This window comes from Emys orbicularis, chromosome 4 (assembly GCF_028017835.1).
Source record: "Emys orbicularis isolate rEmyOrb1 chromosome 4, rEmyOrb1.hap1, whole genome shotgun sequence".
Lineage (NCBI taxonomy): Eukaryota > Metazoa > Chordata > Testudines > Emydidae > Emys > Emys orbicularis.
Genome location: NC_088686.1, coordinates 43,793,827 through 43,808,691, shown reverse-complemented (window position 1 = coordinate 43,808,691; position 14,865 = coordinate 43,793,827). Strand labels below are relative to the sequence as shown.

At 48.8% G+C, this 14,865-nt stretch overlaps 1 protein-coding gene across 2 annotated transcripts in view; it reads left to right on the top strand.

Moving 5' to 3' along the window:
* FLVCR2 (FLVCR choline and putative heme transporter 2) overlaps window positions 1-13,674 on the top strand; it is a 49,756-nt gene extending 36,082 nt beyond the window's left edge. The window contains exons 6-11 of one of the 2 annotated variants that reach the window (XM_065403155.1): window positions 1,023-1,133; window positions 1,959-2,064; window positions 2,680-2,791; window positions 3,242-3,296; window positions 5,100-5,270; window positions 5,924-5,972. In XM_065403155.1, the coding sequence (XP_065259227.1) occupies window positions 1,023-1,133; window positions 1,959-2,064; window positions 2,680-2,791; window positions 3,242-3,296; window positions 5,100-5,270; window positions 5,924-5,972 (604 nt within the window). Of the gene's footprint in view, window positions 1-1,022; window positions 1,134-1,958; window positions 2,065-2,679; window positions 2,792-3,241; window positions 3,298-5,099; window positions 5,271-5,923; window positions 5,973-13,608 lie in introns of those variants that run through there. The other variant, XM_065403156.1, reaches the window with a different exon arrangement.
* The last annotated feature ends 1,191 nt before the right edge of the window (window positions 13,675-14,865 follow it).

The following is a 14,865-nucleotide window of genomic DNA, read 5'->3' as shown; positions in this document are numbered from 1 at the left end:
TATTTAGGCACTTAAGTGAGGTAGGAGCATAAGTCCCACTGACTTCAAAGTGTTCAAACCCCAGTGGAGTATAGCCTAGTCCAAGCATTTCACCTTTCTTGACTTGTGGCAGTTCAGTATATCAGAATGTGGGTGTTGGTTGCAAATATAGTAAAGGTGATTTGCTTATCAGTTTTGTGTTTGAGCATGAGGTGTTCTTACAGTAAGGGTTTTGATGAGGCCCTGGGCTTGGTTTTTCAGCAAAGATTAGCATTTTAAATGTGAAGCTTTTTATTAGAAAAAAATCTCTATGCAAAATGAGAACTAACAATGAGGATACTATAGAAGCAAGTACAGAGCATCTACTGTAGCAATTTTAAGCTATAAAATGGGGAAAAGGTAAAGAACTAGCAACATGTGAATAAAAAATCTGATTTAAAATAAAAATAGAGTTTTTTAAATGTTTGTTTTGTAAATCCAAGGGTTTTTTTTAATTAACCCTGATAATTGTTTTACTTCCATCAGTTTCAGTTTGGATACAGAGTTTCAGCTGGATACAGAATTCATCTTCACTCCCTATCCTAACGTTTGTGCTGTGCTGCTCTGTGCTGCTAAGCAGCTGCTAGGTGGGGGAAGTGATCTCTGTGTATAGGCTGGTAGAACCTAGGCTTATCCCTTGTCTTCCAGGTTGCCTCAATTTCCTTCGCTACAGAAGTGATGTTCTTCCCAAACAAGGGAATCCTCCATTTGGTCTTGCACCATTGGGATACAGGGGAGTCAGGACTCCTGGGTTCCATTCTTGGTTCTGCCACTGACCTACTGAGTGACCTTGGGCTGAGTCCCTTTCCTCTCAGTTGGCTCAGTTTTCCCTGTTGATGCGACAGGGATGCTGTTGTTCCTCTTCCTCCCAGAGAGATGGAGGGTTTTGAAGCTTCCCTTGCTAGCATGTGTAAAGTGCATTGAGATCCTTGGATGGGAAGGGCTAGAGAAGAGTGTTGAATGAAAGCTAAAAGGCCTGTTCCTGACTGTGCCTTGTCTTGCAGGAAGACGACGCTGGTGGTTTACATCATGTCTCTGGGGGGCTTGGTAGCCTATACCTTCACCCTGAGCCTAGGCCACCTCTGGGTGGTCTTTGTGACCGCAGGCGTGCTGGGGTAAGTTCACATGCAGTCTGCTTTCCACAGGACTTATTCTCCCTCCTGAGTGGGAGCCAACCCTAGGAAGGCATAGAGACTGCCCAATTTAGCCCAGGCTTTCTGCTGCCTCCCTCATTAATCTGGAAACACTCCTTCCCTCTGGCCCCTGCAGTGGCATAGAAGGGAAGGCAGAGGTGTCACAGCCCAGAAGCAGCAGGGGCCAGGGTGGGGCAGGCTCTATATAGCTCTTTCCTGGGAGGAGGATAAGGTGGTGTATTCTCCCCAACTCTCTCCTGGATCCTCTGACTGGGAGAGCTGAGGGACGGGGTGGGTGTAGCAGCCCCTACTACTCCTCCCTGTCCCAGCTGGCTCTGAACACTCTGCCAGGCTCCTTCCAGACATTGGAGAGAAGGATTGAGAACCATGGTGACAGCTGGGTTTCTAAAATAGCCCTCGGCCAGGCAGCATCCCATCTAAATCACTTCCAGGCTTTTACTTTCCAAACTAGCATTAACATTCTGACTCCGATGCCACTGGCTGACCCCGCTTCCTGGCAGCAATAGGTGGCTCCCTCCCCCCCATGCCTCTCTTCTCCCTGCCCCTGCAGGCCTGGCCCTCTGCACCACGGCTGCAGGCACAAACATTTGTGGGTTGGGACTAGAGTCCTGACCATGGCCGTGTGGTCAGTGAGTCAGGTGGCTGGAGGGACGGGATGTTGTTGGGGGACCAGTCTTGTGCAGTCACTGAGTTAGGAGGAAACAGGTATCAGAGCCACATAGTCCTTTCCCCACTTCTCCCTCCACCAGCTGCTGACTTTTTCCTTTTCTGTGTACTGCTGTGCAGATTCTTCATGACCGGGTACCTACCGCTGGGTTTTGAGTTTGCGGCAGAGTTAACGTACCCAGAGTCAGAAGGAACATCTTCAGGCCTCCTTAATGTATCGGCACAGGTATGTTCTCCCCCCACCTCGCCCAGCACTGCTAGAATGCCCTGCTAGGCCCAGGAGGATTCCTGTTCCACAGGGATACAGTTCATACCATTGGTCAATCCAGTGCAGTATCCTGCTCTGTCTCAGAGAGCGTCTGATGCTCCAGAGAGAGGCCATGCTTCAGCCCCAGGCCTTTGCTTTCTTGTTTTATTGCTGTCAAAACTGGAATTTAATCTTCAACTTCAGTGGCCTCCACCCCCTCCCTTGCCCCAGAAAGTCCTTCAGGATGCTGGAGCTCCTTGCCCCTCTGCACTGTCACTCCCAGCAGTCTAGGATCCCCCTCTCCTTGGGTGACAGGGGATTCCAGCCAGCAGGCTCTATTGTCCTCCCCCTAGCCAGAAGGCGGCACATCATCCAAATTCAGCCCTTGTTTCTAACCCAGCTTCAGCTGAATGGACGAACGGCTGCAAGTCTGCGGGGGGTTCTAAGTCCTTATTAGACCTGGCAAGCTGTTTAGTAAGCTGCCTTTCCCTGGTGAATCGGGGGCAAAGGGTGGTGGGGAGGAGAGGCTGAGGGATGGTGGCCAGGCAAGGACAGTACAGTAGCTCCATTCCATTCCTTACTTTTGTGTTAAAGGTTTTCGGGATCATTTTCACCATCGCCCAAGGGAAGATCATCGATCGCTTTGGGACGCAGGCGGGAAACCTCTTTCTTTGCTCCTTCCTACTCCTGGGGACTTTCATAACTGGTAAACCAGCTCCCCCAGAGATTCCCCACCTGACTGTGACCCATGGGACTCGGCATGTGGAGTGAAGGCAGCTCCCCCACTGCAGTGCCTGCAGGGCTGCTCCAGCTGAGCACGCTCCAGAACAGCAGCACCCTGACTTGTTGTGGCAGCTGGTCTGCGTCACTGGCTGAAGGTTCCAGTGGTGTGAGCTTTCCCAATGCTGTCCCCTATCCATGCTCCTGGCTGGGGACTCAGACAGATGAGGCCCCCACATGGCTGGGCCAGGACCTCCCTCTGCTGCCTGACTGCTGTAGAAGTTCTATCTTCCTCATTCAGAACGGTGGATCCCCTGCTGGCCCCCCAGTGTCTCCTTGAACCCTTTGCTGCCCCTGTGTAACCCCTGAGTTCTGTGAGACTTGCTTGTGTCCTCTGTTGTGTCCTTATGGCTCTCCTCTTCCCTCTACCTCTCAGTGTTCATTAAGGCCGATCTCCGGAGACAGCGGGCCAATATGGACGGTGAACAGACAGTGAGTAAATCCCCTTTGACCTCTGGCTCTGTCCCTACTATTAGCTTAGGGTGACCCCTGCTCTGTCCTCTCCCCACCTGTTGGAATCTCTGTCTCTGGGTCATTACCATAATAACCATAACTCTCTTCTGTTGTCCCCATGATTGGTTGTCGACCTGGCCAGGGGAAGTTCCTTGCTGGAATTTGCAGCCCCATGGCTGTGATCTCAGCCCTGCCAGGTATGGGGGTTTGTGGATACTCTGAGCTGCTCTCATTGGGTGTCACTGAACATTGGCCCCCAGGGAGCCTGCAGAGGTAGGCACGTGTCCTGTTTTTTACATTAATGGCTAGGGATAGATGAGGGAGGTGGGGGAAGAGAGATGCACAACCCTCGCTGCTTCTGCCGAGAGGGAGTTAAAACTTAGCATTGCCATAGATAGGTCCATGTTTAGAGCATTGTGCAAACATCCTCACAGCCCCCTGAAAAGGTGGGTAATTGCTTGTAGCCCCATTTTGCAGTTGAGGAAAGTGAGTCACAGAAAGATGGTGTCTTGTCCCAGGCTGCAGCAGGGATCAGTGGCATAGCTAGAATCAAACTCTGGTCATCCTGGCTCCCAGCCCTTTGCTCGGTCCACTAGATGCGGCTGCAAAGCTCCTGTCTATGCTCCTAAATGCTGGGCACAGTGCTCCCGTGCTGTGTGCAGTTAATGCAGCTCCATGTGTAAGAGAAGAGGCCTTTGGTGAATTAACCACTTTGGATAATCTCAATGTTTCCCCCTTAGAGGGGTTGGTTGTTGTCCTTACTGGCTCTGGGCTCCTCTTCCAGGACGTAAGCAGAGACGTCCACCCAGCGCTCCTGAAGCAGTCAGTGTCCAAGGCTGGCAAAATGCATAAGATAAACTCCCTGCTGTATCGAATTTTACCTTTTTGGAAGACAGTGCCGCCTTCCACCAGATAATCTCTAACAGCGCCGATCTGGAGAGACCAGCGGCTCCAAGAGACCTCGTGGCCACCCTGCTCCAACCGTCAGCCCAGGAAGGTGTATTTTAAATAAAATATCTTTTATAGAAATAGCTTGGCACAAGCATAAAACATACTGGACAAAATATGCAAGGAGAGTTGATCCCCATGCAGCCCTCCAAATGTAATCCCGGAGCAGGGGTAAAAAACGGCCACCAACTCCATCCCATGTGGGGCCCTCCAGTGTATTCACCTAGGGGCCCCTTGTTTAACCTGTACCATAGCAGGTAACCTCCCCCGTTTGTTGAATCCAATAAGCTTCCTGGGGAGATGAGCCCCAATGTGGCAAACAGCATGGATTAAGGGACTGTGAAGCATTGAGCTCCCCAGCATAGTAATGCACACAGGAAAGCCTGGAAAATCACTAGCACTGTTTAGCTTGGTTGTAGAATACAGCTGGTCGGTACAGATACAAAATTGTCTGAATTGCTCCTGCCCCATGGCTTTCTAAACCTCCCTTGGTCACTGAGGAGGGAATGCTGGATTAGCAGAGACCAGGTCTCCGAGGAAATGGATCTTCCAGCTCTAGTGCCAAAGATGTATTAATCTTGTGCCAAATTTCATCTGTAAGTCCATAATGCAACTGGACTGCAGTGAAAGGTGCTAGTGCTGCTGCCTCTTGCTCAAAAAGAAGCTGTGGCAAGAGCCTGAAATATCCAATCTTTTAGGCAGCAGATGTAAAGACTACTGATAAGGCCCCTTTCTTTTATTAGCCACAAGGTCTCTTTCCAAATGAATTGCGGGCCTGTGCTCAGGTCAGATAAACTAATGGAACATTTTGTGAAAATCTAAAATAAAATTGTGGGCCCTCATTTTGGAGGTGTTAAAACAAAGAGAAGGAGGCATAGCTGCTATTTCAATAGGACTCATCCTCCCCTCCTGTGGAACTGTCAGGCAGACCCAGGAACTAAACCCATTAAGAACTGGAGGGATATGTTGGTGGTGAAGGGTCTTCAAACATGGAATAATTCAGGGTAAATATCAAAACCGTCCAGGAGCTGCTCTCATTGGAGGCCTCCGAGAGACTCCCCTACAGCTCTGACCTCTGTCTGGCTTCTTTGCATGAACTTTATGACCCAGGTATTTCCCAAGCAAGCAAGTGGAGCAGGGCAGGAATAAGAGGCTGGGTCTATAACATACAGTGTCATAACGAAGAGAAGTTTTATGCACAGATTTAATAACTCCCAGTCCATAAACTTCCTCCTGTTGGTTGTATAGCCTGGGCTAGCTGGTCTCTCAGTAAAATAAATGGACTAAATGGGAGTCTGGTCAAATATGCAAATACTTTAAGTCCCCACTTGAGCAGATTTTGATCTGTCTAACTCACACTTGATGGGTTAAAATGGACGGATCCATCAGAAGAGGGGAGGCTGAAATGTTGCTCACATTTATTGCCTCCTGGGGAGCTTTGAGCTAAAGATTTTCCAACAGAAGATTCTGTAGTATTTTCAGGAGCTTTGCCAAGTACCCCACTTGCTCTCCAGGCAACTGGGTGTTTCATTGGTTTCCTCCTTCTCCAGGAATGGATGACTTTTCTGTCTCTCTCTCTCTCTCTCTCTCTCTCTCTCTCTCTCTCTCTTGCTCGTGTCCCCTTTTCTGGGATCATGACCTGTGGCTGTTGTTACAGAGACTCCAGGACAGCAGTCACATCACGGATTATGGAATGTAGCTTGTAGCCTTAACCCCATCACTTCCCATCCCCGCTCAGTAGCTCTCATACAAAGGTAGGAGAATCACACTAATCTGCTTATCTAATTGCTCACAGGAATGGCACTGGCACCAAACCAATGGCACTAGCTGATGCTGCTCCCGAAGGCAGTGCAACAGCTGGAGTGATTGGGGTACAGAGACAGGGTGGGGAGGAGGAGAGAAGAGATGGGGCTTGAGCTTGTGGGGTCCTGAGAAGAATGAAGGCTGAAGCTGAGGCTGCTTGGGTAACTGGAGCTTAGGGACTGGTGGGGTGGGTGTTCCAAGGCAAAACTCTAGTCTTGTCAGAGCAAATAGCACATTCTACTGTGAGTAAATGTGCCGGGGAGAGGAATATTGTACAGCCTCTTGGCTAAGTAGTTATTTAAAGTCACGGTCCAGCCTCCCCAGCAGGAGGTGCTGTCTGGGATTGGGTCAGAGAGCTGGTCCTGACAATGTAGCGAGATGATGCCAATCAAATGAAGTATTAAAGAGTTTGGCAATAATGGAGCCATTGGGTTGGTGCCTTTTGTTAGAAGAGTAACTGTAAATCATAAAGCTCTGCTTTTTTCTCTGTAATTCCAGCCCTTTGCTAGAAGTGGCTTCTCAGCTGCTGCCTAGGGATGTTTAATGCTTTGCTGCTCTCATGCTGTTTGAACCCTCTGCTGTGCCTGGCTGCCCTCCCCAAAACATTATCTGTCCTGCTCATGATGTCTGAAGGTGTTTTGTGCATGTATTTGCTCAGTGGTGTGCAGCAAACAAACCGAGCTGGTAAGGACCATTGTTCAGGCCTGAGATAGTATATTGGCAACATTGAGCTGTTGCATGGTGTGCAGCAGGGAGCAGCAGGTGGTTGTGCTCCAGTGCAAGTGTAGGCAGAAACCATAGGTGGGTGCAGGTGAGGGTAAGCCGTCAGCCCAGGGTGACCAGATGTCCCAATTTTATAGGGACAGTCCCAATATTTGAGGCTTTGTCTTATATAGGTGCCTATTACCCTCACCCTTTGTCCTGATTTTTCACCCTTGCTATCTGGTCACCCTATTTCAGCCTGAGTGCTTGTGAGACTCAAGTCCCCTGCATGCCTGGTCCCTTCCCTGCAAGAGCACAGGATAGAAAAGGGGTGGGGTAAAACACTGGTGAGTCTAAGGAGATCTGGATTAAGTACGTCCTCTTCATGCTAATGGAGTGCTGAGCTGCACACTCCCATCATAGGCCTCATTCCTGACACTAGGTACCAGTAACCTTGCAGCTGTGCAGCAGTATCTCATCAATGCAGGATAGGGGTTCCCCACATATTCCCTGTCCTATGCAGCACTGGGCACTCTGCACCTCTGCTGCACAGGGCCAAGTCTAAGAAAATCCTGTTGCAAGGTGGGAAGCGCCAATGTTCCTAAAGCTCTGATGCCCAGAGCAGTACAAAGCCTGGTTCTCCTGCCTGGTGGTGGGGTCTGTCTTCTGGGACAGTTCCAAAAAAGAGGCTGGAGGTGGGTGTACAAACCCCTCATGGGACTATTTTCATTTGAAGCCTTGATCTCATGTATTTGGGAAGTTTGCAGTAAGGTCTGTGGCTGGGATTTTTAATTGAATTTGGGCGTAGAGGGCTTGCAGACTTGTATCTGCAGCTTGGCAGCCTAGACTAGAAGAGGGTGAATGAATGGCATGGGGGAGGGAGGTTGGGGGGATGATGCTTAAGAACCTGGTTACTTCAGATGGGCTACAGAATTGGAGCAAGCAACAATTATTCAATGGTTAAATAAAGTGTGAGCTGCTGTATTGGCCCCAGATTACAGTCACACTTATGAATGTGCATGTCAGGAAATGCATAAGTTAAACTGTGGCTCCACTCTGCCAGGTGGCCTGGTGGAGGGTTCATGGTTGTCATGTCTTTGTGAGACCTGTACCAAACGGGCTCACTTTGCAACTAAAATGTTTTTTTTCAAACTGCCAGTTCAGCAAACTGCATTTGGGCTCTTTCTTTTTCACATGACATCCCTAAAGAAAGGTGCTGCAGGCCCAATGCTGCCCTCCCTGATCCCTGTGTAACCCCACTGTGACCTACAGGTTTGCACAGGTTAACAGATTGGCCTCCTCTGTGAGAGAGTGGGAAGCTGGCAGAGTGTTTTTGGTGAGGGTTGCTCACCTTTGGGGCTCACTCCCCCACATCTGGGATAGATCTCATGTATTGACCCAGCAGAGCTCCATTTGTTTTTCCTCTCTGGGCGGCGCTGGGCCTGGGTGTACTCCGGTGGGAAATGGAAAGATGTTGTCTATGTTTCCAGCTGGTGGGTGGCTGCATGTTAATTGTGGGGCAAAGAGGGGTTGCTGGAGTGGTCTATTTTTCAAAAGTGCCAGTGAGTATCTAGAGCAAAGGCCAGACGGCTCCTTTTCATGGAAGGAGGAGATCGATTAATTTCAACGGAGTAAAGGATTCTATTGAAGAAAGAGGACTAGAAGCCAGCTCCTCTGAGATAGCTCTCTTGGCTCAGCAGTGGTCATAGGAACATAAAGTGTGTGTGTGTGTGTGTGGGGGGGGGTTATTCCTTCACCCTCTCACTTCCCTGGTCCTTCTCGCATGAACAAAGAGCAACAATACCCAAAGTCCGAAGGTGCAAACAATTCGATGTTTATTGGGGTGAACTTCCAGCAAGCAGGATTCCAGTTTCCTTCCTCAGTGTCCCCCTTCCCAGCTCTGACACCACAGTCTTGCCTGTTCCCATTCCCCCCCCCCTTAGCAAAACATGATTCCAATTCCCTGTTCCCATTCCCCCCTTACTTCCTGATTGACTGCTGACTATATAGTAAAACTTGAGTTCTGATTAGCTATACCTTAACCAATTATTTTATTGAAATTTACCTAACCAATCCTAACATATTGTAACATGATTAGCTAACCAATTATATCCCACCACCTTAATTAGTTTACACCCAGCAAAATTAATTATACAGCAGACAGAAACAATCACAGAACCAGACAGAGACCATGCAAATAAACATACAAAACAATACAGAAGTGAGGATTTCACAACTACGTCTATAAAGACATAAGGGTTTCCCAGCTGTGTCTATTGATAAGTGAGTTCTTACCAGACAGAAAACTATCAAACTAAATTTTCTTTTACATCTTCTAGGCTTTTCCCTGTCTCTGGAGGTGATAGATCGGATCACCTTCCTAACAGCCCCAGATTGCCTTATTTCAGTAAGACTAAACAGAGCCTCAGACTGTCACAGTAAGAGAAGGCCCTTACACAGACAGTGATTTTGATTCTTTCTTTTATACCCCTATAACTAGCTAAGTTATAAGAATACATCTAAATTCTTAAAGTATAGGCTTTGCAGACGTGTGTGTGTGTGTGTGTGTGTGTGTGTGTGTGTGTGTGTGTGTGTGTGCAGTTGAAATAATCATCTCTGACTATGCTACCCACAGAGGAGGGGCTCTGTGGAGTGAGAGGGGGCCATCTGTACATAGTTGCTTTTCAGAGCCGAACCACACTCCTAGCAGTAGTCTATCCAAGAGCTGTACAGTGTGTCTTTGCTTATTCCAGCAAGAACTGCCTTGTGGCCACACACAAATCATCTTCTATCAATGCACCTCGCCACTTACATGGAATGGCTTTGCAACTGGAAGCTCTTTTTCAGTGGGAGTTAAATTGATTGGCAGTGTGAATGCTTCACCCTCCAGAATAACTATGCCATACTGTTAGTCCTTTCACTGCTATCCCATCCAGCATCAATTCACATCTGAAGTTAGCTGTTTGTTTAGCTTTCTGTATTCCACTGCTCTTGAGACATTTGGACCAAATATCCCCTTCTCTTTAAATGCTATGTGCAGATGTCCAGATCTCTATTTGTGACTTGCTTTCATTACAAGCACATCACAATCATCTTGCATTAGGGTCCCATAGCAGTGTCAACTACCTAATATTACCCATGCCATATTATAGTGGGTGCAGGTAGCACTCCAGTGTATAGCTGAGGCTGGCTTCCAGCATCCATTCTAACCCTTCTTTTATAGTTTGCTTGCACTCTGATTTGTTGCTTTCTGAAACAAATGCCTTTTATGGGTAAAATTTTCCATGCTGGGTCTCGGCTCAGCAATGAAATTTTCAACAAAGTTTTTAAGCAACATCTGTTCAGAAGTATGTTAAGAATTTTTTTCATCAAACAAAAATGCCTACCTAGAATTTTGAAGATGCATGATTCCAAAATAGTAGAACTGATTTCGTTCAAACTTGGCTTGTTTTGTATATCTCCTTGAAACTTACAATTCATGCCAAATCTAAAGACTATGTGGAGTGCATTGAAATTTACTCTACAGCAGGTTTTGTAAAAAAAATTTCAATTTCTTCTATTGTATGACAAATAGTTGATATCAATAGACCATATTTTTAAGTATGAGCACAAGGATGCTTCAGCTTTTAGCCACAATTCTTTCTCAACCATAATGCTCGTTTTTTTTTCACCATGGAACGTGGTCCTGTTGTACTTGAAAATGCTACATGTGTAATACAGGTGAGTCGGCATTGCTGCGAGGAAACAACTGTATTTCCTGAGTTAGGGTGTTTAAAGGTCCTGCTTTCCTGATATAGCCATGTTGGCAGGCTTGGTTGAAACATGGTTCTATCTTGCAGTGAGATGACACCTTCATTGTGTCCTCAATGGCACTGGAACCCTGTTAAGGTCCCATTTACACTGCATGATAGAACCTTGTTTTGGCTGCTTGTTGGCGACAACTTTGTGTTTTATTGTGCGCGCATGTGTCTGGGTGTGGAGGTATTTTTGACAGTGTGCTGAGGTCTAGCCAAAATCCTCTTAGCTCTGGTGAGGTGTCCTGACTCAGGGTTGAGATACTTGCTTAATGGAAAGCTTGGATTCCATCATCTCCCTGGCTCACCAGGGCCTCACAACTTCAGCTAACTATCTGGCTCTAGTGAAATCTTGCAGCTAGCAAAGCTCCTTGAATTTTACTGGATGGGCATGGGAAGAATATTCCTAAGCACATTCTCTCCCTCCTGCCACTCCCTGGAGATCACATGCCTCTTCGCTCTGCTGACCTTTCATGTTAGCAATGTGGCAAATAGCCAGCGTCCCCTGCCCCAAATCTGCGCAGGCAGTTTCCACACCTCATTCCCAGTGGTGGTGTCTCCATCTATCCCCACTGCATGTGCCTGCTTGTGTGCGTTGCCTTTTCCCTTTCCCAAGATTGTGTAGCCATGTGTGTTTGCAGGTTTACTAACCCTTTGTTCCTATAGCTCAAGAAGAGGTGAAAGGTAAGTGGGGATGAAGCTGTGATGGGTTTGGTTTCAGACTCTACTGGCTCCCTGTTCATTTAAAGCCCCAGTTCAAAATCACCAAAGGCCTCCCTGGCCAAGCTCCCAGAGCTCGACTCTGCTGACCTCCCAGCATATCTGACTTTGGCCTCTTCTCTCCCTGCCAACACTCTTCTCACTGCTGGTGTGAGAGCTTTCCCGTCTGCAGCTCCTGCTGTCTAGAAAAGCATCCTTCCATCCCTCTGCCTTTCTGAAGCTCTTCTGATCTCTCTCCTCCCCTTGAGCTATTATTATTTAACTCTGTAAAACCTTCTGGGCTGCAGTTTGTATGAAAAATACTACACAAAATAAAGCTATGTTTGTATCCCTTGCTTCTAAGCTGCCTGGTTTTCTCTTGAACTGAGGGGAGATGCAAACCTCTTTCCTATGTGTTTCTGACCATGGCTCCTGGCTTGGACTTGTCTCACTCCACAGGAAGATAACTGCTTAGCGCTACCACACTCTGCCTGTACCTGCTGTGTCCTGAGGCCACCAAGGTCTCTTTGGTTTGTTTCTGCTTCAGTGAGCCTTGTAGAGCCTGCCTTAAATGGTGCAGAGGGGGGTGCCTAGAAGGAAATCCTGGGGTAGCTCTCAGTGGAACATCCTGGGATCTCTTACTAGCAGGGCTGTGGTAAAGGGCTCCTGGGGCAGCTGCCTTTCTGACTCCTGAATGGGGAGAAGCTGGGTTCCACTTTTGCCTCTAAGTCTAATATGCTGGCCTAGCAAACACACCTATTTGGGGAGAGAAGGGAGGGCCCAGACCCATATGCCGCTCTAAAGGGCAGCAGCCTACAGTACCTGCCTGTGTCTCTTCCCCTGAGCCCTCCAGACAAACAATGAAAGAAGAGACCTCCTTTCAGACAGGCCCAGGAGGGCTCTCCAGGCTAAAGTCCTGTCCAGCGCTTGTGGGATTTTGAAGTGTCCGGTGTACTTGGGTAGGATGACGCAGCAGTGTCTCCATGCAGCACTTTACCCTGCAAGCCAGGCTTAGGTTAGCAGTAGCCCCTCTGAAGCAGGGTCAGCTCTACAGCAGGAAGCTTTGTTCCAGGGACTATGCATAGTGCTGAATGCCAGTCTGTTGAACAGGGTCCCTTCTCTTGGGTTCTGTTCTCTGTCCAGAGCGCAGGCCCATTGAAGGCTCCACTCCCAGCCAGTAAAATTCAGTGAGTGGCCCTATGTGACGATGGTGGTTAAGTTCTTGTTGTAACTGAAGGGCTGACACCAGGAGCACAGGCAGCAGCAAGGGCCACAGCAGTAAGGAGAGGTGCCTACCATTCTGTTACAGCAATCCTGAAGGGTCAGGGTGGCATAGGAAGACTGCTGCTGGGCGGGGGGCAGGATTTTCCTTTAGGCCTGTGTGGTGTTGTCTTATAAGGGCTGAGTTCTGGCTCTCCCAGTCATTCCCTAGGGAAATAGGAACATAAGACTGGAAAGAACCTCCTGGGTCAAGTCCAGTCCCCTGCTATTGCAGGCTGGCAACCCTGTCATACAATCCCATTCATAAATTTATAAAGCTCTATTTTAAAACTAGTTGGGTGGTTTGTCCCCAGCACCCCTTCTATCTCATGGCTGGGGAGCTTTTCTAATTAAGCAGCCTAAATTTTTCTTCTAAAAGGCTTAATATAGTTGTTTTCTTTCTTCTGGTGAATCAATATAGTATTTAAGCGCTGAGCCTTGAAGACAGGCTGGAGGTGCCAGCCCTGAGGCCTGAATGGGGGTAGGGTGGGGAGAGGGCGAGCAGTGTCAGCACTCAGCTTTGAGTTGGCCAGGGGGAGACCATAGCACCAGTGCTGAAGTTCCTGTCCTGTTTAAATACACCGGGATGCACCGTATGCCGCTTCATTAGTGGTTCTCCCCACCACACGGCGCATTTTGCCTCCCTTTCCCCCAAGTCCTGCTCTGCACTTCTCCACTTGGAAGCTCCATTTGCAGTGGAGGCGGAGTCCTTTCTCTAGCTGAGCTGGCTGTGTGGGGCAAGGCCCAGCTCCATAATGCTGCCATGACTATGTATTTACAATAGCCCAGGGGGCTGCCCAAGAGGAAAGGGGCCCCTGCTCTGCCTGTTCCAACACCCCTCACCTGAGCAGTGGAGCTGTCTGGGGTGAGGGAGCTGGTGCAATCTTAGCTGAGCTCTAAAGAGGATGGTCTTAGCTATTATTCCTTGGGGCCTCTCCTTTCCTCTGCAGGAGATGTCTGATCCTCATGCATGATTTGTTGAGGATCTCAGGAGTATCCCAGCCTTTGGGCTCCAAGGCCTGCACTGAAGCCCAGCCCTAGCCACTTGGTGCTCTAACCATGCCCCTTTTCTCTGATTTTGCAGAAAGCGCTGGAAGAGGTGCCTGGGGACAGCCTTGCTCCTGTGGTCCTTGATGAATCAAAGCTGTGAAGGGGTGGGGTGGCAGAGCTGGGAGAGACTGCCTACCACACCCCCCCTTCCCATCTTTGTCACTTGCAGTATCCTTCTGGTACCCACACAGCATGGCATTGGGGGCAGCATCAGGGCTGGAGTCCAGAAAGCTGCTCATGGAGCCATCGGAAGGAACAGATCAGCCAGGGTTTCTCTCATCAGTCTGCTTTCACCTCTGTGTCCTGCTGTGGGAGAACCTATTGCTCAGCAGGAAAGCTTCATGGAGCCACAAGCCCCAAATCTGTCTGCTTGGGGCTCAGAGGAGCAGGGGCTGTGAGTCCAATGCAGCACTCAGTATTTGGAGCCCACAGTGGCATTCCTCAAGTGGCCCTCGTCTCCCCTTCCAGAGAAGTGTATGATGGGTGGCCAAGTGCATCCTCTGAAGGAACCTCTTGGTGGAGAGAGAACTAGACAGCACTTGCTTTGTGACCAGCCCTGCTCTGAGTTGTGACCCTTGCTCTGGAAGTGATGGGTCTGCCCTGTATTCATAGTGACTGGAGCAGGTGGTTCACCTGGCCATAGTGTGGGGGTGATGGCTCAGGCCCCCAAACTTCCCCTGGCTCTGCAAAGTGCATGACAACTGTGGCCAGTTCCCATTTTTGTACAGGGACCTCCTAGCCCAGCAGATTTTTAGTCTGTGGACTAATGTGATTTTCTATTTTAATCAAACTTCCCTGATGGTTTTTGAAATTTTGTAGAGTAAAAATTTGTAAGAGGACTGGGGAAATACCAATATGTGCCCTGGGCAGAGCCCAACTGTCAGTCACAAGGCCTGGCGCTGGGGCATGTGTTCAAAGTGCACCAGAGTCTAGCCCACCTTATACTTGACACCAGCCTTCAGGGCTACTGTGACAACACTACTGAGTTAGACTGTGAGCTCCTTTGGCCAGGGACCACGTCCCCTTCCTTGGCTGGAAAGCACTTTACACAAGCACAAGGTTGGTGCTATAAAAATAATACACATTTTATAGGAGCCCTCTGCTGGTACAGACAGGAGGAGTTGTGCTCCCGCTTCCCCTCCTCTCACCTAACTAGCTGTGGGAGGCATGCTAAGGTTGCTCTAGCACAGGGCATCCTAAACTTTTTTTCATAACAAGGAACCACATCACCTGAGTATCTTGTGGATAGTCCCCTCCCACTCACCATCAGCCCCACCATTTGCTGTTGCCT